Consider the following 21185-nt stretch of genomic DNA (forward strand, 5'->3'; position numbering starts at 1 on the left):
TAGCCTGTGCTGAACTCTGTATCAGTTTCTGTAACACTGCTAATGCATTCAGGTTAGCTGGTTAAAGCTGGATGAGGCTTTTATACATCAGGGGCAGGTCCTACAGTTAAGACCAACTATAAGCAACACATATTACAAAATAAAAGCCCACATGGCTACAAAAGTCTGGGTGTTTGTTGATCCTAGGGTGCCCTCTTTTCCAAACTAAATTAATTCTACCATTATGCTAGTGACTCAGGCCTTACTCATCCTATGAAAAAAAAAATATTTAAAAAAATATATAGAAAGAAGAGTTTTACTGTGCAAAATATAGGACTCATTTGGGTCTGGGTTTTCTTTATCCTGCAATAAAGACTGAGAGAAGCTCCTTGGTCTAAAGTAGGGAATTTTTACAATTGTCAAGTCATCAGTTTCATTCCATTTGCTTTGAAATGCTGGCTTTCCAGCAGGACAGTCCTAGCACATTTCTACTGTAACATTTTGCACTATAAATCTATAGGACTGCAAGGAAAAAAACCACCCCATACATAAAGGAAATTATTTGCTACTGAGTTCTAAAAATCAGTAGCATCATCTATAGAACCTTAATGGCACACCTCTGCTCAGCCCTGTCTGACTTTCTCATAGAAGACCTCTAATAAATAATACAGCTGTATTTCATAATTCTGCCTATAGATAACTTCTGGATGTTGTAAATGCAATATCTACTTAATGGGCTGAACCACAGCAACAGGTTGGAATAAACCTGACAGTTGGACTACTCCAAACCTAGCTCTGGGTCCTCTTTTCGTTTGGTTTATGTGAGCTTGCACTTTGAGCCAACTTCTCTTCTCACTGGGCTGCATACAAGTATCAGCTCTGACTGTGATGTATTTGCTCCAGTGTAAATCTAGAGTTAGTCAGAGCAAAATCTGATTCTCAAAGTGCAGCTTCAGGTTCATATCCAAAATCTCAAAGGAAACCTCAGCTGAAACAACCAATTTTTGCCCAATTTCTGGCCAACGCAACTTGCTTTTTTAAGGAGGGAGGCGGGTTTCCTCAGATCTCCACACGGATTCTCTCAAAGGTTTGTAAATCCTTGCCAAATCCTTCACAAACCTGGGCTGAGATTCAGAAATACAGTGAAAACAGATTTTTTATTTTTTTTTTTCCCCCCGGCACTTTTGCTGCTGGTTCTGGCCAGGATAAGAAAGAGTAGAGGCTCAGGGAAAAAGAATGGGGAAAAAGATGATGCAAAAATTTTCAAATGTCAAACATGTTCTGTCTGAGCTCTGGGCAAAAATTTGGGGTGGCTGCTAATGTACACAAAATTATTTATTCTCTCTCTCCCTTTATCCTCCCAGGCCTTACTGCCCTCTTCTTATACCAGATACCCCACCTTTATATAACCTTTATGTAGGTTTATAAAGAGTTGCAGTGCTACAGACCATAAATATGTGATCACTGAGCCTGCTTCCTTTGCAAGGTCTACGTCCAAGAGCGGAGCAACATTTGAGTTCACTCGTGCAGCAAGAACCGAAAAACCCCGTTTCCTTGCACGACCATAAAAAATAATTAAGCTAACCAAGTACACAGAACTAGAAAAAGATATGCTGGCTGGACAACTTGCAGGAAGAAAAAAGAAAACAAAGGGAAAGCCTTGGCAAAGCAAATTTTGATCTTATTGTACAATTAACTTCTGAGACAGTGAGTAGGATTAAAGCATGGAACATTTCAAGACGCATCTCCTTAAAACAGCAAAGCATTATGAAGCATACATGCACATTTCACAGACCTTTGAAATCAGCAGCACTGGCAGTTTTATTTGTTTTGATTGTCTCTTTTTTCTTTCTTTTACTACTTTGGGGTTTTTTTCCTCTCTCCTTTTCAAGACTTGAGCCAAATGACCCATGAGAAATGTACTGTAATTTGTCTCTTATCCATCCCTCATCTCCATCTGATATTCCCTCTGCCCTGGTTACCCTGATGTTTTTCCAGACCCTACAGGTTGAACCATTGTAACAAGGAGAAAAGTCAAACGATAAAGAAAGAATTGGCGTAAGGATATTTTCAGGAACCCATTCTGTTAAAACATATTTCCTTTGCCGCTTTATGAAAAGCTCTTTTGGCTGCAGCAAATCTCACTCACATATACTCGAGAATTTAAATCAGTATAGGAAGGTATATATATTTTAGGCTATTTTAACCATCAGTTATACTGCTTGGCACTTCCACGTGGCTTCCCCTCTGGGCCTCAAAATGCTTCCTAAACATGAAGAGAGAAATTCCACTCTGGTCAAAGCCCTGACACAAGCCCTCTGCACCACTCCAAACCCCGTCCAAGGGCTTAAGTGACACTAAAGTGGGCCTCCCCTCAGGAAATTTTACCATGACTGAAGAAGCCATGAAATAGGCAAATGGAATAATGTTCCTTATCTTCTGAATGGGAAAACTGAGGTAGAGAAATGCAATAATTTGTTCAAAGTAACAAAATCATTCAGGGTGACAGCTAGTATTGGAAACTCGATCTCTTGAGCCTACGTTCTGTGATAATATGGATCATCTTTCTTTTAAATAAGCAGTGGCTTGTGTTACTGATCCTTTAAGTTTTCTGCTGGTGGCCACTAATCATATTTTACAAGGCTTCATTCATATTTTATAATCTTTTACTCATATTTTACAATCTCCAAAAAAGTCCTAAAGGTCCAGTGCTCAGCAGATGGAAAGTCAGAGCTCCCTACAATAAGCTGGTCCTTCCTGAATCCTTCAGCTTCACAGTTCCTGAAGACAATGTAGCACATTTACCTCATAAGCAGATTTTCTTGCAGAACCAGGGCTCTGCTTTCAATGAGTGAGCAGCCACCGTTCTAATAATATTTGGCATTTACATACCACCTCTCATCTCAAAGCTTCCAAGAACAACCAACAGATACGTGCATAGCACACTGCACAATAGTTCAAGTAAGGGACATTTGGGTTTCAGTCACCAGAACAAACCTGAATTTTTATATGGAAAGCACCAGAGACCAGGAATGCAGCCTGTCATCACTCCCTTGAATCAGGTCAAGAGTTAGGTAGAGCCTCTGTTAATCAGACTGAAAGTTAGAGATCAAGAGGAAACTTGAGCCTTTGACACAGAATTTTCTTTAATTATAGGAGTAGCTCATAGCAACGCTCTATATTAAAGTTGCCTAACAATTTCCACTACTAATACTCAACTCCAGCCTTGTCTCTCTCATCTCCATCCCGGTGGCTGTGGTCCCATTTGCAGCCTGCTCGGCATGACCCTTGGGAGTCACAGCTGGAGTGACCCAGGTTTTGGAACTTCTGGAGCACTGGGAAATGCTTTGTGTCCCCTCTTTAGAGTCCACAGAAATCATGGGGTTACCCTATTGCGTCGATACTGCTCTGTCCTGCGCTCCATCTACCTGTGCCATCTGCCCTTGTAGTAGGCAACTGCAGGCAGGCAGGATAGGTCAGGACCCTGCCTGGGTGGGCTCTGGTGGGTCACCTACCGTGGGAATATTTGGGATTTTTAGGAAGCCAAACACAGGTCAGGGCAGGGAGCACTGTGACCTTGGGGTGCTCACAGATTGCAATTAGCAATTAGCTCCTGCAGAAGGGTGATGTGGTGCTGTCCCTGCCAGGGTGTGCAGCTGGAACTTTAAGGGGCTGGTCCTTTAGCATCTTCCCTAATCAATATGCAGTAAAAAATGCAGGATGAAGAAAGAACAAGATCAAATTCTTTGCTCCTTTCATCTCACTTTTTGACACTAATCCTCCCTGCACATAAACCCCATGCCACAAAGTGAGATATACATTGCTATTGGAATGAAGAGCGACTTGGAATCAGGCCGACATCAGCAAAAACAAAAAAAATAAAATCATATATAACCACAAAGGACCTAGCATGTTTATTACAGATACTTCTGGAGTTGATGGGCCAAAATAACCAGTCAAAATTTGCATCTTGCAAAACATCACTTTTGCTTTGGAGATGCCACTTCTTTTCTGTTTTTGTTTTTACAACTCATGGACTTCCAAATCTCATTTCTTAACCTCCTGGCAGGGTTGTGGATAAACTTGGTCCTGCTGCAGTGGGCAGATCATCAATGGCTTATGGTTAGGATAATCCCAATTTTCCTCTTTTCTGAGAAAGAAATGAAAACCTGATTCAAATGAGACTGGTTGAAATTTCCTCTTATTTCACCTTATGCAGGAAAGGGTAGAAGACACCAAAGTGAGCTCACAAGGAACATAGTCTGGTGATGGAGACTTCAATTCAGGGAAACCAAGAAAAGCTTGTGCCCTGGCACTAAAAGCCTCACATTTTCAAAGTTCATGAGATTTTTTTCTCCCTGTTACAACAAAGGACTAATATTTAGCTCTTTTTGTTTTCTGTTTTTTTCAGGGGGTATTGATGGATCATACCAGTAAGTCTTTATCTTCAACAGTGAAGTCTTGAACACATTTTTTAAGAAAAAAAAAGAAAAACTGAATAGTCAGATTCAAAGTAGTACTAATATTATGAGATCTACGAAAGCTGGTTACTCTTGTTCTTTCCCAGCAGTGAAGAGATTACAAGGAAACAGAAAATGTCAGTCACTGAAACAGAAATTTCACATAAGAACATTTAGCTTTGAAGTTCCCAGAATCCACAGTAAATTGCCAGGTGATCTGGCAGAAACACCAACACACCTGCAATGAAAATAGTTCAGAATTGCAGAAAGAAAATATTGTGGACAGTGTATTTTCTAAATCCAACAATTTTTTTTTTTTTCTCTTCCTGTTCACTAGGAAGACAGAAAGAAAGGAAAAGAAAGAGCAGGGGAGAGGACTTAGTAGATCATGACTTTGTCAAGTGACTACTGTTAGGAGACAAAACCTGGCAGCAATGGCTGTAACAGACACTGCTAACATAATTAACTCCCTGACATCAAAATCCTGCCCCTCATTTCTCTCTGTTGAGCCAGAAACAGGCAGCAGGAGGAAAGACGTAAATGTGCCTTTTCCAAGCACTCAAGAACTTTCAGACTTTCTGGTTTTTAAACCTATGCAGGACCTGCAACTCCTGCACAGATACAAGGTAAAGCAAATAGCATTGTACATGTGTGCTTCTGAGAGTGGACATTTCTTGAACTGAAGGATATATCAAGCAGAAAAGGTCCTCTACCCGTTAAGTAAACAGAGGGCAGCAGACACATCTAAAGCCCAGGTTATTAGCTGGATGGAAGGACATTTGGCTTGCCTCACATATGGATCTGCTAACATGTGTACCAGAAAACAGACACTGTAAGTCCAAAACATAAGGCTGATTGTAAGCATTCCCTGGAGGACACACTTCCCAAGACCCTACAAAATTGGACTGGCAGCTTATGAAACGTACAATACTGATCCAGCATGTAACAGTAAACTATAGGAAATCATACCCATATATTTGGCCTTCAGACACAATGCAGAAATTGCTGGTTTTGGCACCACAAGCCTGTGGATCCACTTGAATCAAACACAGACATCTAGCAAAGGGTTACGAGAATGCAAAAGATCTGTTCTCCATTGTTGCATACTAACACAAGAGGGGGAAAACTCTAGTTTTCCTTTATGGCGAATTTCTTGACCAACTTTTGCCACACGTATGAGGGCTATAGACAGGCCATGCAGTTTAATTTCCCCATAACATTTGCACCCTCTGTCACTCTATTTGCATATCTCAACCACACATCAACTTTTGCTCTGGTTTGCTGCAGTAATTTATTGGTCACATGTCACTAACAACTACTACAGGACTTAAGATCTTGATGACTACAAAACTAGCTCTGCAAAGGATCCAGCAAAAATTGCGGGTTGTCATTTTTGTCCACTGTTTCCCACACATAGACCCTGAATTATACAAATGTGCATTTATAAAACATATGTTAGCATGAAATATCTTGCAGCTCCCTGTCAAAGACAGAGGGGGGCTGTTATGAATTCCCTCACTTCCACAACTCCTCTGCTGCCAGCTCAAGTACATCTCAAGAACTTTGCAAAACCTGACATCCTGCCTTATTCAGTTGTGGGGGACGAGAAGGTGTCCTGGAATCACCTTTTGGACTATCTCCTTCTGATGGTTTTCTAGATCAAAAACTAGAAATACTTCAGGTATTGTTCCCAGATGGATAAAAAAAGAACTTTGTGTCTGATCAAGATGAGGATAGCTAAAGGTTTGAGCCTGCATTTTTAAGACAAAATAAGACATTTTGAAGCAAAAACACATGAATAAATTTATCCCCAGAAATAAAACCATTAGAGGAATTCTGAGTGTATGAGGAGGAAGCCAGGAACTCCTAGCCCTTTTCTGAATCCAACTGGGTGCAGGGGGGGAATCAAACGGCACAGATTTCTTCAGGCAAACTGGGAGAAACACTCTGACGGAAGCATTTTACTCTGCATTTGGAAGTTTATCATGACCGATCAATTCTGAAAGAATTAGTGAGTGAGTTCTGGTTTTTGGCACTGACACAGTCATGGTAAAAAGGCTGGAGGCAAAAGGGAAGTAATTTTCATAATGGTGTGAACCGTTGCCATCAATCCTTACCCAAAACATTTCTTCTACTTACTCTAGTGCAGTGCTGTTCTGTAGGAGCTTTCCTCTTAGCTATTGCCCTTCGTCTCAGGAAGGCTCTCGACCTCACTCATGCTCTGGATGTAGAGATCCAAGCCAAAGACCAAAGTCTTTGGGAGTTCAATCTTTCTACAGACTTCAAAGAGCTTGGAATATGTAACTTAGTCCAGACAGAAAGCATAACATACGTTTGGAACAACATTATATACGTAAAAATAGAAAAGATTGAATGACTGTTAAGGAATGCAGTGTGACGGGGAAGCCTGATGTAAACTGTGCATGGCATTTACATAGCTATTTTCAGCCTCTAACCTAGGTGCTCTAAATCCTAGTGGAAGAACCTACCTTTGCTCCAGCAGTTATAAAGACTTTAAGATTTAATTCTCTAAATCACGCCTATGCTGTGTGTCTATACCTGCTGCGAGCAGATGGCATGACTGTTCCCCTAAGGAACTACAAATAGCCAATGCTTATCCTCAGCACTTAGGGCACTAACATTGAGACTACACATTTTGGGAGGAATCAGCAACTCGCAGAATTAGTCCTTAACAGAAAGCAAGTTAAAAGTAAAGGCAAAATAAAAACCCTTAACCAGAAATGCCAAGCCCAAAAATATTCAGGCATTTTGAATAATGTAAGTTTATGTAATTCTTAATATTTCTCAGACATGCTTATGTTTGTCTCCATTTGTGCTTGCTGGGATTGAAGACAGGAACAGAGCATCATCAAGCTCGTGGAAATCAGGAGATCACAGAAAAATGCGTTTTGTAATTGTTCTCAACCAGTTCTGCAAACCTAAGCAGTTCAGACAGTTTGGAAACATTTCCATACTCTCTGATGCTCACATGAAGCAAACTAAGCTCTGGCTTTTTGAGGTCTACCCACGTTCTCTAAATGAGTGTATCATATTTCTTTATTGAGCTAGAATTTTTCACCAGTTAATCTCTCCCTGTCTCATTTTTAATTAAACAAAACAAATAAATGAATCAAGGAAACACAAAACAACTGAAGGCAAAACTTTTCAAAGTGTAAAGGGGATTTTGATACTCACATGCTACTGATAGTCAGTGGGTCTTGTCTTGGGAATATAATTCCCTCTTGTGCCTTTGGAAGGTGCACAAAAAACGTGTAGATTATTACAGTGATGAGTCTATTAATCAATATCATCTGGATTTTATGTTATTTAATCAATGTCTGAGCTCTGACGGCAAAAGAAGCTTAAATAGACATCGTCACTCCTTTCTGCTCAATGCTCCCTAACCTGTCTTCTTTGATATACAAATATAATTTGTGAGTCTGACAAGGGTACAAGTCTCATTACATCATATCACGGAAATTAGAAATGAATCAATAAACAAAGAGGCAAACTCCTTATCAGCTTGTTCCTACCACACAATGTGGAATTCTTCACATTTTACCCCTAATCCCACGTCTGATCAAACTGAAGTGTCTTCAGGGTCAGGAATGCCTCTGCTTCCTTTTGGTATTTCTTCCACAGTCTAATCACATCTCAGAAAAACTGGTATTTTGTGTTTATGTGTCTTATCTTTATCCTTTGTATAATTTGTGCTGTTTAATGCTGAAGAAATAATTCAGCAACATACTTCATGCAATGGGGCAGCTCCTTAATGGAGAAATGCTGGCATGGCCCAAGTAACAGATTAAATCTCCTTCTTGGCATATTCATTTTTACTGTGTCTTTCAGTATAATTTCAACATGGAATTTTCCTGGCATAAATCACACAGGTTTCCCTCTTCCCCTCCACACCACACTGCGTAGCTCTGTGTTTTGGTAAATCTCATCTATTAATAGTTGCCCTCTGTGGCTATAAAAAAATACCTCAGTAGTCAAAAGCCAACCCTTGCTAGGGAACAGCTGTGGATGCCTGAACACATGCAGGACCCGGCATCACACAGCAAAGCCCTTTCTTGGCTCCATGTCAGAGCAAACCGATTAAATAAGGCCATAGTCAAGCTAACGGAAAAGGAGCCCCTTCCCTGCAAAAGAGGGAGAGAGAGGACGACTCCAGCACTAGGCTGGAGAAACATCAGGGTATTTCCATTTTCTCACTGACATTTTCATTTTCTTTTTTTAACTCAGCAAACCCCCCTCCTGTGTCTTCCTCGCTCCACCCTTCTGCCAAGTCCCAATAAACTCTTGCACTTAAAGAAATAGAACAAAGACGTCATCGCAGTGAGTATCAAAGGTCGCAGGGTAAATTTTAAGGTCTAGTCTACTTTTTTTGCCTGATTGATTTAACTGATTAAAGCATTTCTTCTCTTCCTGTGCTTTCAGCAGCATCCTGGGTAACTCAGGGGAAATTCAAACCAACCAGCTGTGATCCATATTACAAAGTCAAGGCTGGAAATTCAACACAGGGATGTTGACGGAGCCATACTGGAAAGGGTGAAAGGAGAAGAATATTGTCTCCCAGTAAAGCGACAAAGTGCTTTTATGTGTCAGAATGAGAAATATTCAGCTTAGCAGAGGATACAGGGAGTTCACCACCCTCTCAGCACTGAAGGGTACCAGTCCCATCACAGAGGGGCTGGTCGGTGACAAAGTACCTGGCTCCAGGCAGCACTGGATTTCACTTTAAATTTTCATTTGCATGAACTAAAGTTCTTGAAAATCCTCAAGAATTGCTGAGTTTCAGGGAATTCCATGCAAAGTCCGTACAATGCCACAGCCATCACGAGAGTCGGCAGGGAAATGGTATGGGAGCCTCAAGTCCTCTGGAAACCAGGCTCAGGCTCTCCGCACTTACAACACACCTGGTCTGAGGCTGCAGGCACTTACAAAGCCAATGCCATATAACTTCAGCACTTTTCAAATTTCCCTAGGGACATTTCACTAAGATAAATTCTCCTTGCAAAGCTGATGGGAATGATTTGAAAAACCAACAGAGTCTTGTGCTGGGGAAACTAACTACCACAGCTTCTCACTGAAGTCCTCAATTTATTGACACGACAAAGTTACAGCATGAGAAGCAAATTTATTCCATATTATCTCCTGGCAATACAGCTCAAAAGATGCATTTTGAGGCAGCAGAAAGAATTTTATTCTCCAAAGCCTTGTAATTCAACCCTGCTGAAGTTGCCCTCACACAAATCCGTGATGACACATCTTTTCAACATCTAGGGCCAAAATTAGTTTTAAAAGCATTGCAGGTAATTGCCACTTCTGTCATTCCAAACCACTGCTGTTTGCACTATTTTACCATCACTGATGTAACCCAACCAGCGTCAACAGCAAACATGGGCTGCTTCTGCAATTATTGAATTAACGGAAATAATACATTTCACAACAAACAACTCACACATATCAATGGCCATGACCAGATCTTTAACTAGAATTTACACGAGATGTTCTATGTTTCTAAGGTTTGTTATATTCTACTTAAACATCTGGGTACCTTCTAAAATAATTGGTCTGCAGGGTGCAGATTTTATCGATCTTTTTCACTGGGGTAGATTGGCCACAAAAGTCTTTAAAACGACAGTAGAAAAAAAATGCTGAACTGAGTTCTCCTGAAGAATTTAAGAAAGATCAAATTAGGCCAAAAACTCTAATCTTGGTTTCAGTGGGGTCCCTTTTTAGCAGGGGTCCCTCTAGCAGGGTCCCTCCTTTAAAAGAAAAAGGAAATTAAAAATGAAAAACAGCACTAGGGAAAAGTTAAGCATGTACTTCAAACTCACACATGCCAGGAAATTTAGAGTTAAAGGTGAAACTCCACCCTGAAGAACTCCATAGTGGAGATATTTCAGCAAAAAACATAACGTGTTCTGAAATACAAAGACCCAGTAGGGTGCACTAGGTATGGAGTTTCAGCCTTCACTCCAAATTTCCTGGCTTTTTGGAGGTTTATTAGAGTTTCATACCCCAAACATTTAAGTACTCCAAGAAGTTTCCTCAGTGCAGCTCACCCTGATCCTTTTGGAAGCTGAGAACAAGGACTCCAATGGTGTTGCCACCAATCCATTATTAATGAACCTGAAAACACTTTCTTGCAAATTTATGTTAATTTGGAGTGCTGAAATTATGTGCAAACTAGGTAGTTTCAGCTGAGTTACCCTGAGAAACTCCAAATTTGCAAATCTACTCAGAAAAAAATTGAAGGACAGGAATTCATTGACCCCAGCAGAACAAGTGCTCCTAATCTTCCTCCACTATATGTAGGCCCTGTAACTCCGCTTCAGCCAGGGCTGCAATTAAGCAAACACAGAATTGCTTTTGACAGTAGTGGTTTGTATGCCTGGTCTAAGCACTCTACCGGGTTGTGGGGTGGGGATATATCCATCCTACTTCTCAATGAATCTGGCCCTAATGGATGAAAAATTACTATGGCTATCAGCATCACGCTTTTTTACAACACAGCTTTTATGAACACATGTTGCAAATATTGAAGTGGTTCCAGAGTATCTCAGTAATCCTAAAAGATCTGTTGTGAGGCTCTGCATCATTGCATTTCCTGATAGCTCTAAGGAAATCATTACCAGCAACTCTCTGTAGCCTCTCTGATCACCCACACTCTTCATCCTTCTCAAATATGTACACAGAGAAAGTTTTAGGACTCTTTATGATTATTTCAATGGGTGTCTTGACATATAGCTAATGGAGAAGACATCACACGTACTTGGAAATTGGCCTTGCCAGTCACTCTATACAAGCATATCTTAGTGGTGGACAGGTGCAAAAGTGATGGGACAGCTCCACACTGTCCTGATGCTGGAGTGTCTGAGGGGGAATTAATTCTTGTCGCTGCAGTTAAGAGAAGATAAACTGAGACATCCACTTCTTGGGTTTCCCCTAGCCCCAGACTGGGCAGAGGAGAGAGCCTATACTGAAGGGATGACCTGCCTTGGGGAAAGAAGGAAGACAGAATAGGGAGGAGGCAGACAGGGACTTAAAACCTCAGGAACTGTGCCAAAGAAGTTCAAACAAGGGCCAATAGACACAGACTGTGCTTCATGCTGTTGCCTACAGATCCGCCTCTGTATCCTTTCTCCTTCAATCTTTTTCAAGACCTTCCTCTTTTCCATCACCTTTCCATTTAGTTAATCCCCTCCTCACTCTGTTCCAGCTATCAAATTTAAACATACATACATACCCAAATCTCCTGACATACACTCCTTCTCATACCTCTGAAATCCCCCAACAGACCAACAAACTAAAAAAAGAAAGACTACAAAAAATCACAAGCAATGATTTCTTGAGATACATCTTTTTTTTTTTTTTTTTTTTAAACTGGATCAACTGATTCATTTGGGGGGGGAAAAGGCCAAGTTTTCAAGCTCATAAACCCTTCTTTGTATTATTTTGTTTTCCTAACACTATTAATTGGCTTAAGAAAATACATCCTCCCTGCTGCTGAAACCTGCCTTACTCGTAAGCTTCAGCTCTCCCAGCTACATCAAGAACACCATTGCTCTGAAAATCATAGCACTGGCACAGTATTATCTGTTTCTTCTGCTCAGAACCTGCATCCCTTTTCCCAATCTTTCCATCACATCTACTGAGGCTGCAGGCAAGTCCTCTGTGGCATAAAGGTATTTTTATATGCAAAGATATAGACTACTTGTAGAAACTGCTATTTTCTGAGTAATCATACTTTCGGATTGGCTTTCTCCCCCTGCATTAAGTTCACAGATGTCGGGCAAAGGCAGAGCTGCTAGGCTAGTATTCATGCCTCTGCTCACATCGACATTTTCAGCTGAGACTATATAAAGAAAATTCACCTTATCCTTCTCACCCCTTCTCCTGAACCCTGTGAACCCACTACATGAAGGCACCAGTAATGCCGAGGGTTCGATGTGTGGCTGCACAAAGCAAACTCCCCCAGGACATAGCACAAGTCAGCATCATCTCTTCTGAAAGATTTCTGTACATTTCCACTGGCAGCAATAGTGAAGGGAGCATTAGGGAAAAAAAAACCAAACAACTGAAAAACTGTTTGCCCAACTCCAGCAATCCATGTGAGAGGCAAAGTCAAATGCATCGTGCTCATGGATGCCGTAAATGGAGCATGGTGGAGGTGGCTGCTCTGTATTTCCCCAAGGGGCAGATATTGCTTGCAAGAATTGGACGTAAATTCCTATCAGAAAAGAAGTCTGAAAGATAGGATGGGAACTGCAAATATAAGTATTGCACCTGGTTAAGCTTGCCAAAGAAATAGACTGTGCTTTGCATCTTTCTCTGTGTGAAAGGTGCAACCTCCTGAATTTACAGAAGGTTTCAGCTGCCGCTAATTAAAAACGCAGAGGGCACCTCACACCCACTACTGAAGAGAGGTTGTACACAAATGGATATGGGAGAAAAACAGGGTGATTAATGCAAAGCCCCATAGCACTTTAAAGAGACATGCTGGACGTGATCAAACTGTGGGTCTCTGTGTAAGACAGTATAATTTGAATTGATCAGCAAAGAGAATGAAACAGCTTATACACACTGCTACGTTTCAGAACACGGGAGGGGATGAGCTCCACCTTGTTTACTTAAAGTGAGGCTGGTAAGGGGTTGCTGGAGAGCGTCCGTGCCCACAGGGCAGCCGGGCCTGGAGGACGCAGTGCTGCAGAGCAGCGAGGGCAAACTCAGTCCTTGCCAAATCTGCAGACTCTGTGCTTGAGAATCTTCCATGTGGGGTTCCAGAGCCAGAGCCAAATGGGTCTGCATTAGCACTGGAGAGTATAATAATACTTTAATCTATTGTCTCCCACAAGGATTCTTAATGATCCCTGATAGTTTACTCCATAGATTTTATAGGCTGTCTTCATTCCAAGCATCCTGCAGTTTGACCAGACAGTGATCTTTTTACATAATGGGTAACGTCCATGAAAGAAACCATGAGTCCTATGAGTCTTGGGGAAAAAATGTTTCTTGAAAAAAACTGTTGGAAAAGATGACTGTGGGTCAAGCTAAATCGAGCAAACTACTGTTTCTAGGGTGTGCAATCGTATACGTAGAAATAGTTTCTTTCGTACTGAAGTCCTGTCTATATCAGAATTCAATACTAGACTTATAAATGTCAGTTGCTAGCATGGGAACAGATGCAACTCCTCCCAGCTGATTAACATCCCTGACATCTGGAATAGAGGACAGAATAAACAGAGAGAACAGAGGATTTCCTGTTGGGACTTGGCTTTTGGGTGACAACTACCAAGATACAGCAGCTCTGTCCTTGAGAGCATTACCTCTCCACCTTCTAAACCGCCCTGGGGCTGGAAATTAAAGAACTGGACATTTAATGCTGAATCCCTAGACAAAAACTCAGGTATTTGCTATATGTCTGTCTGATACCTGTGTGAATGCAGGAATCCTTGATGTCAAGAGCTGCACAATGGTCTCTTCGAGGCAGGGGATTAAGTTCTCAAGCTTCCTGAATTGAAGAGCTTTGATGAATTTCTTCTGTTCTTTTTAGTGTTTAGGATTAAGTGGAAATTAATCCTTTATTGGGAATCAAGGAGTATTTCTTACTCCTCTTCTAACTCCTAGAAAAGGGCATTAAGTATGCCTCTCTCTGCCAGAGTAAGTTGACCATATTTTGCAAAGAAGCCTCATGAAAAAATTTCCAGCGGAAGAGAAGAAAAAAGAGTTAAGAGGCTGATCTGATCAGACACTCCATGGAGGATCCCTGAAGTGCAGCCACAGCTCAGTTATCTGTACAAGGTTGACCTAGGCTGTGGATTAGCCAGCCACCTCCTGCTTTTAGTGCTACTGCTACCATCCACATGGCATAGCACAGTGTGCTCTTCATACAAGGCTCTGCCATACCCTTTGCTGTTCAAAACCACTATGGAAATGTCTACAAATTGTTCAAACATGTATTCAGAGTCTAATTTATGTATGACTGGAATGTGCCAATGCCCTTAATCTGGAGTGAGTTGATGTGACGCAATGCTAAGCTTTGCTGAACTGCACAATACAAGCATTGGAAAAGGCCACAGAAAAGGGTGGGATCAGCAGGGCACTCTTCTCCAGCTCTTTGGTTCGGTGTCACCCTGAGTCTGCAGGCAGGTGCTGCAAATAGACTCTGGAGCGTGTACAGCTCATCCCTGCCCCTTGTTTATGCAGAGCAGAAGGGTTGCGAGAGCCTTCAGGGCACACATGTGGCTGTTGAGAAAGCCTGTCCCCAGGGTCAGTTATTCCGAGGGGATTTCCAGCAGCTATTCAGTAGATTGTATGAATCGAGGGAGTTTGAAGACACTCTAGTAGCTTTTACTGTTTCAGGAATTTCATCAGCATTTTCCTAAGAAGGCATCAAGGGGAATGCTTTCTTATCTGTCCATGTGATCCTGTGGTGAAGCCTGATGTGCAAGTCTAATATTACATAAAAGGAATGGCTCAGTTAACCATAGTATGGTGCAAGAATTTGCCACATCAAATGGGGCTTACAGAGCATGATTTTGTATGATCCCTTGCTGTTTGTTTCAAGTTTTTTGAAAAGGAGCCATGGTAGGTGTCATGAGCTCAGTCTTCCCTATTTTGTAACCAGCAATATCCCAAACAACACAAGGAATGTGTCTTTCCGGCAAGTGTGTTTATCCTTGCTCCTTCCTTTTGTATGGGGCTAGACTGTATGAACTTAGCATGTTCTAATTTCCCAGAATTGCAGAAATAAAGAAAATCTGAACAAGATTTGCAAATCTTGTGATGGACTTAATACATTTTGTCCCACTCTCATGAAATTAATAAAAAGAAGTGAGGCAGGTATTCTTGGATAAAGCCTGCTGTGTGGCTAATGATAACGAGTCTTTTGTTTTTCTCCCCGTAAGCTATTAAAAAAGAGGAGAGATGATCTAGTTGGTACCCCAATGTCTACAGCTTTCTGCCTAGCAGCTCTGAGAGCAGAGTCCCCATCCATCAGTGCTGTCCCTCTGAACTGTCCCTCTGGCAAACTTCTTTATGGATATGCCACTGCACTTAAATGTCTATGCACCAACATCCCCGCTACCTGACTATGGCACAGAATATCAGCTCTTTTTGGAGAGATTCCAGAAAGAGAGGTTGGAGAGGCAAAAAAGAAAAAGGGGGGGGGGGGGGGGAACCAAACAGCTCTGCTGCTGGGATCAGCTGTAAGGTCACCATAGTCGAACTGCAACAGTGACTGAAGGACACCATCAAAGTACCTGAGCACTTTGTCCAGGGTGCCAAAAGGATCACAAGAAACTTATAATGCAGATAGAGGTGTCTTGAAATTGTTCCAGTGATATCACATCTGTAGTTGCACTTAGTCAAGAAGCATCCACAGAGTTTTTTGTAACAAGACTCATAGAAACTTTGTCCCAGGATGGAGGCTTGATGGGCTTGGACTCAGACAGTTAGATGAAGGAAAGTGACTGGAAATGGATACATCTTCTTTTGGGGATTAAGAGGCACTGAAGAGGGTTCCTGTTTATAACAACATTAATCAAGCACTAGCACTTTTTGGTTGGTTCCAAAGGACAAAAGTATTTCAGGAATAAACTCTGCATGGTGAACAGCTGGCTACAACTGCTGACACTAAGGGTGTAGAAGGAACAAAACCCAGTAGCATCTAAGGGCCACCCCAGTATCAAGGAAGGCTGTGAAGAGTCTTTACAGCACAAAGCTCAGGAAACTTTTTACTGGTACCATTTAATCTTTTTTCCCCTTTTTATGTGATGCCTCACCAGACTGAGGGCTCTTTTCCCTTTCTTCTGCTATTGTTAGACTGAACTTTGGCAAAGGAAATACCTGGAATCAGATGTGAGCCCTCAGTGGCTGTAGAGATGTCTTCATTGATGTGGTGCAAGGCCTGCACTAGAGGGGACTGAGGACTCTTTGCCAATGAAAGTGATGACAAGAGGGGCTGGTGATGCAAAATGGGCCCAGATGGTGCCAACTGAGTCACAGATTTTGACTGAGTCACTGATTGGCATGGAAATCTCTCTCAGGGGATGATGCTGAGGGCAATACCAAAGCCAAACATAGGGTTTGAATCTTCACCCTTTTAGTCAATGAAGGCTTTGCTGCCAAAGCCACTGCCCTAAACCTGTATTTGTTAACCTAAATACTCAAAGCTGTGTTCAGCCTTACAAACCTCATTGATCAAGTCGACAGGCCTAACAGCTGTATTTTGCCATACTGAGTGCAAACACCCATCGTAGTGGTGGGTATGAGCTCAGCCTAAGCACATCAGCCACCAAATAAAGGCTCCAGAGAGATGGAATACCTTCTACTGCCCTTCTTGGTTTCATTGCCAATGATCATTGCTGCATTACAATGTCTGTGCAAAGACAAATAAATGAAATCTAACTGTTGTATAAGAATGTTTGGAGGATCTATGGACTTTCTCAGGCTCTACATTGTGGAAGAGGACCTTCAAGCCTCCCTCACTGACTTAAGTGTGTCAGTCAAGAGGAGGTGCTTCTTAAGCCAAAATGAGCATGTAGAACATCTGTGAGCTCAACGCCATGAAATGCAAATCCTCCAGACAAGTTCAGCAAGGTGGTTGTCTCCAAAAGGAACTTATAACTGCATATGAAAAGCAACCATGCTGTGTTAAAGTAAATTCAGATTTTGGAACTAAATTCCTTGCTTGGGCTTGTGCAAGTACAATCTGTAAAGCAAAAAGACTTCATTTGAAATAGAAACATCTCTGTATGTCAGAATAACATTAAGGCACAGTCTTAAATCTGCCCACTAAAACTTCAAAGGCTTTTCTTGTTTTGTTTTGTATGGGTATTATGCTGGTCACAGAACAAGTGATAAAAGGGTACTATCAGATTAAAAATAATGTATTTTTCTAAAAATTCTCATAGCTGTTATAACTAACACCTCAAGTTCTCTGAACTATGGTGTTAAAACAATCCAATTTGCATTATGCCTTTGATGACATTTGCTTAGTTGTGTTCTTCTCCAGTTGAACAGTATTAAAAGATTGTTATTTTTCCTTTCGATATTTTCAATCATTAGTATTTAAAGTATTTCCTCATTTGAGCTTTGTTCACTGGTAACTGACTGAAGTCAAGCTGAGCTATAAGGATTTTTTAAAAAACAACCTCACTGGAGTTTTTTTTAAAAAAAAAAACACACAAAAAAAGGAAAGGAAGCATTTCTTTGCAGCTTAATTATGCGTATTTAAAGCTCCAGTAGAGCTGATAATGTTGTTTAAAAACTTCTCTCTACTAAGGAAGTGACAAATATAGCCTGAATTGCTATAATGAAAGGGACTCCAGAACAGCTCATACTTTCCTTCTTAACCTGAACATTGACAACACAGAGTGTTCTGACCATCTAGTGGTTTTCCCTCATGACTCCATGAATTGCCCTAAAAAACCTGTAACATAGGATACAGACAACAGAATTTCAGCTTTAACCTTCATCTTCTGTGTGTTTATATTTCTAACTCATTCACAGGGAACACTTTTTTACTTAAATGTACTAACTCTTATCTGAAGATAATCAAAAGCAAGTTGGAGTCATTGCAGATATGTGGTACTCAACTGATGCAAGTTATTCAGGGATGCCCTTCTTCAAGCTACAACAAAGGCGCTCAGGATTTTATAAACCCACATTCATGCACAGAAAGTCACCCTGCCATTTGCAATGAAGTGGCATTAGCCCCATTTTCATATGTACAAAAAGGGGCGCAGAAGAGTTCAATTATCCACCCAATGCATGCAACAGCACTGCCAGGAGCCTGGTACCCACCTTCCCCCTCATGACCCACAGACTCAGCTGCCCCTCTGCAGCAGTGCTTACAGATAGCTGTACTCATAGCGTTAAGAATAAAGAATAACCTACCTACCTTCAAAGAAGTCCTACAGAATTAAAATTTACCTAAGGGTATATGCCTGAGGGGCTCTTCCCTCTCCAAATACATACTAGCTTTCTATGACACCCAATCCCCACACCTTAGAGTCTGTGGTTAAAATGAACTGTGCAATGCTACAATATACTGCTCATAACCAACAACTAATGGGTCTCCCAAAGCTGGCTGCTTTGGTCTGTAGCACTAACTTTCTTTAGCTTAGATGGTGAATACCAATTCAATGTTAAGACGCTGTTGAGACCATTACTGAGATTGCATTTGGATAACTGTAATGTGAGCTAAGAAAAAATAAATTAATTAAAAACTCCAAAGCCCATAATGCCAATAACACAAGGGTTCATCAGCCAGCAGGCTGATCAATACCTAGACAAATATCCATTAATATGATCATAAAAAGCTTGTTTGTTCAAGAAATTGCCTACCTGTAAGGAGAATATGGGTCAAAGCACGTCTTGGTGACTTCTGTTATCTCTGGGTTACAGCATTCCCCACCATCGAAGTTGTATCTCTCGTAATTACAATCCATGTCACATACCCCATTCTGCTTCTTCTTGTTGAAGAGTGTGTGGCGTATGTGTCGGCAGTCTCCACCATCGTACCCGGTCAAGGTGTGGTTGCACTCAGGATCACAGTTCTCATCCCCGATCTTGCTGATATCACAGTTGGCCAGGATGAGTCGGTGGCGAAGGGAAGAGTTCTTCACCTCCAGCACCTCCAGCTCCCAGGTGATGTTGTAGCGGCTGAAAGCCTCATTTAAATGCTGATGCTGGAACTCAATCTGCTGCCGGCTGACGGTGGGGTTCTGGTGCTTGTCATCATAGAGATTTACCACACGGTAGCGAACAATTTTGTTGCGGCGGAAGCTAGGGAGCTTGTTGTAGCTGGCGATTACATCCGTGTTGTCACAGACTGTCTGTCCACAGAGAGGAGGATCTAGACTGGTATCCAGCAAATAGCCATGATGATAGCTGAACTTGCTCTGAGGACTGCTGCCATCCTTCATGGGAGACCAGGTGTTTTTCACATTCAGTAAACTGTCTTGAAGAACTAGCTGAGGTAGAGGCATGTCTTGTCTGTGAATTGCCTGGCCCATGTCCAACAAGATCTCCTTCTGAGACCGGGCTGTCCTCCAGAGGCTGAAGTGCTCTACGTAACCCCGATAGTTCTGGTTCAGGGCATTTCCTCCAACCATGAGCACCTTGCACTTCAAGGTCAGAAGACTGAAGATGCTGCCCACTTGCTCTCCGCTTGTGGCCACTTGGGCACCATTCACATAGAGTTTCATCAGGTGCCCATCATATGTGGCGGCCAGATGCACCCACTGGTTGGGGAGGTAGCTGCGATGTGCTGCAATGGTGGTTACTTTGCGAGCACGGTCCGTCTTCAGAGAGAAGAAATAGCGGGGGTCTCTATTCCCCTGGTCACTGACGGTGTTAATCCCCAGGACCCATCCTCGGTCACGGGAGGTGTAAGAACATTTGTCATATAGTCCTATGTGCCCCCAGAAAAGAAATATGAATAAATAAAGGTGACAGAATAAAGAAATTAGTCTTTTAATTGTATAAATATATCTCTCTATATGTATATACATACACTCACCTACATATGTTAGAAAGTTAGTGTATAAGAAAGACATTAAATCATCTAGTGTGTGACTGTGGGAGGTCATATTAAGACTTACTATTAAAGGTCATGTTTTGCCAGTGGGGCATATGAATGAGATTCTCTTTTCCTGACCAAAACCCAAAACCCTTTTGCAAATTTCTATCAGCAAAATGTTGTACCGTGTTCTTACCTTTACTCAACCCATACATCACTGGTTGAAAATAAGAACAGTCTTGAGAAGGAATCCTTGTTGATCTCGCTCATATCTTACACCCCTGAACCCTGTATCTAATAAAGTCCAGCGGAGAAATAAGTATAAAATTGAAGTACTGCACAGTTTGAGAAACACTGAGCAGCTGCAACAATCTTGGTAGGATCAAGCACCCAAATCCTACAGAGAGTGAATGGGATGTGTTCAGGCTACCTTCAAATTCATACCCAATAAAAATCGGTAAGCAAATGGCATACATGGGTATGCTGGATGTGCTGAACAAGGTATATACCACACCAGGAAAGGGCAAGAAACATGCACAGACAGGCACACACATTCAGAAAGCTTCCTGCCCCCTCACACACACACTTAACAATTTAGTGCACCGCAGGGAATATACACTACTGATTTCTCTCATAGACAATGTGTGGATCCACATCTAAAGCTCTCTCAACCAGTCTTCAGACAGCTCCAAGCAGTGGGAAGAGCCTGCACCTTCTCAGTTTGGGACAATAGGTTTGGCAAGTTAAAGACAGACATTTCCATCTCTCCGTTCTCAAAGGCCAAGGGCTGCAGGGACACCCCTCAACTGAAAAAATAATCATCAGAGCCTTCAGCACCAAACAGCCTTTCTACTATCAGCACATAGAAAACAATCCTTCTCCCAAGCTTTCACTTCCAAAAACCTAAATGAAAATCATAAATCTCTGACAGTTCAGTCCTCATGAAAAGACTAAATATCCCCTTACCTCACCCCTGCACCCTAACCCTCCCAGCACTACAACCAAATAACATCTTCTGCTTCTGACTAAGTTGCTCAACAGCCATCTGTTAACAATCACTCATTAACTGTGCAGTCTTGTCTAGTATCAACAGAGCAAAGGTTACAGGAGCGTTCACTGTATTTTTCCTCCCCTCTCCCACCACCCACCTTCCCCCCTCTCCTCACACCCTTCCCCTCTCCTCCTCCTCCCCTTGTAAAAAAAGTCTTCTG

The 21185-nt window shown here is 41.8% G+C and overlaps 1 protein-coding gene across 3 annotated transcripts in view; it reads right to left on the minus strand.

Moving 5' to 3' along the window:
* PAPPA (pappalysin 1) overlaps window positions 1–21185 on the minus strand; it is a 254253-nt gene that overhangs the window by 138293 nt on the left and 94775 nt on the right. For all 3 annotated transcript variants that reach the window (XM_072883095.1, XM_072883093.1, XM_072883094.1), the window contains exon 2: window positions 18798–19866. In XM_072883095.1, the coding sequence (XP_072739196.1) occupies window positions 18798–19866 (1069 nt within the window). The remainder of the gene's footprint in view (window positions 1–18797; window positions 19867–21185) is intronic.

Source organism: Ciconia boyciana, chromosome 18, assembly GCF_034638445.1.
Source record: "Ciconia boyciana chromosome 18, ASM3463844v1, whole genome shotgun sequence".
NCBI classification, from domain to species: Eukaryota; Metazoa; Chordata; class Aves; order Ciconiiformes; family Ciconiidae; genus Ciconia; species Ciconia boyciana.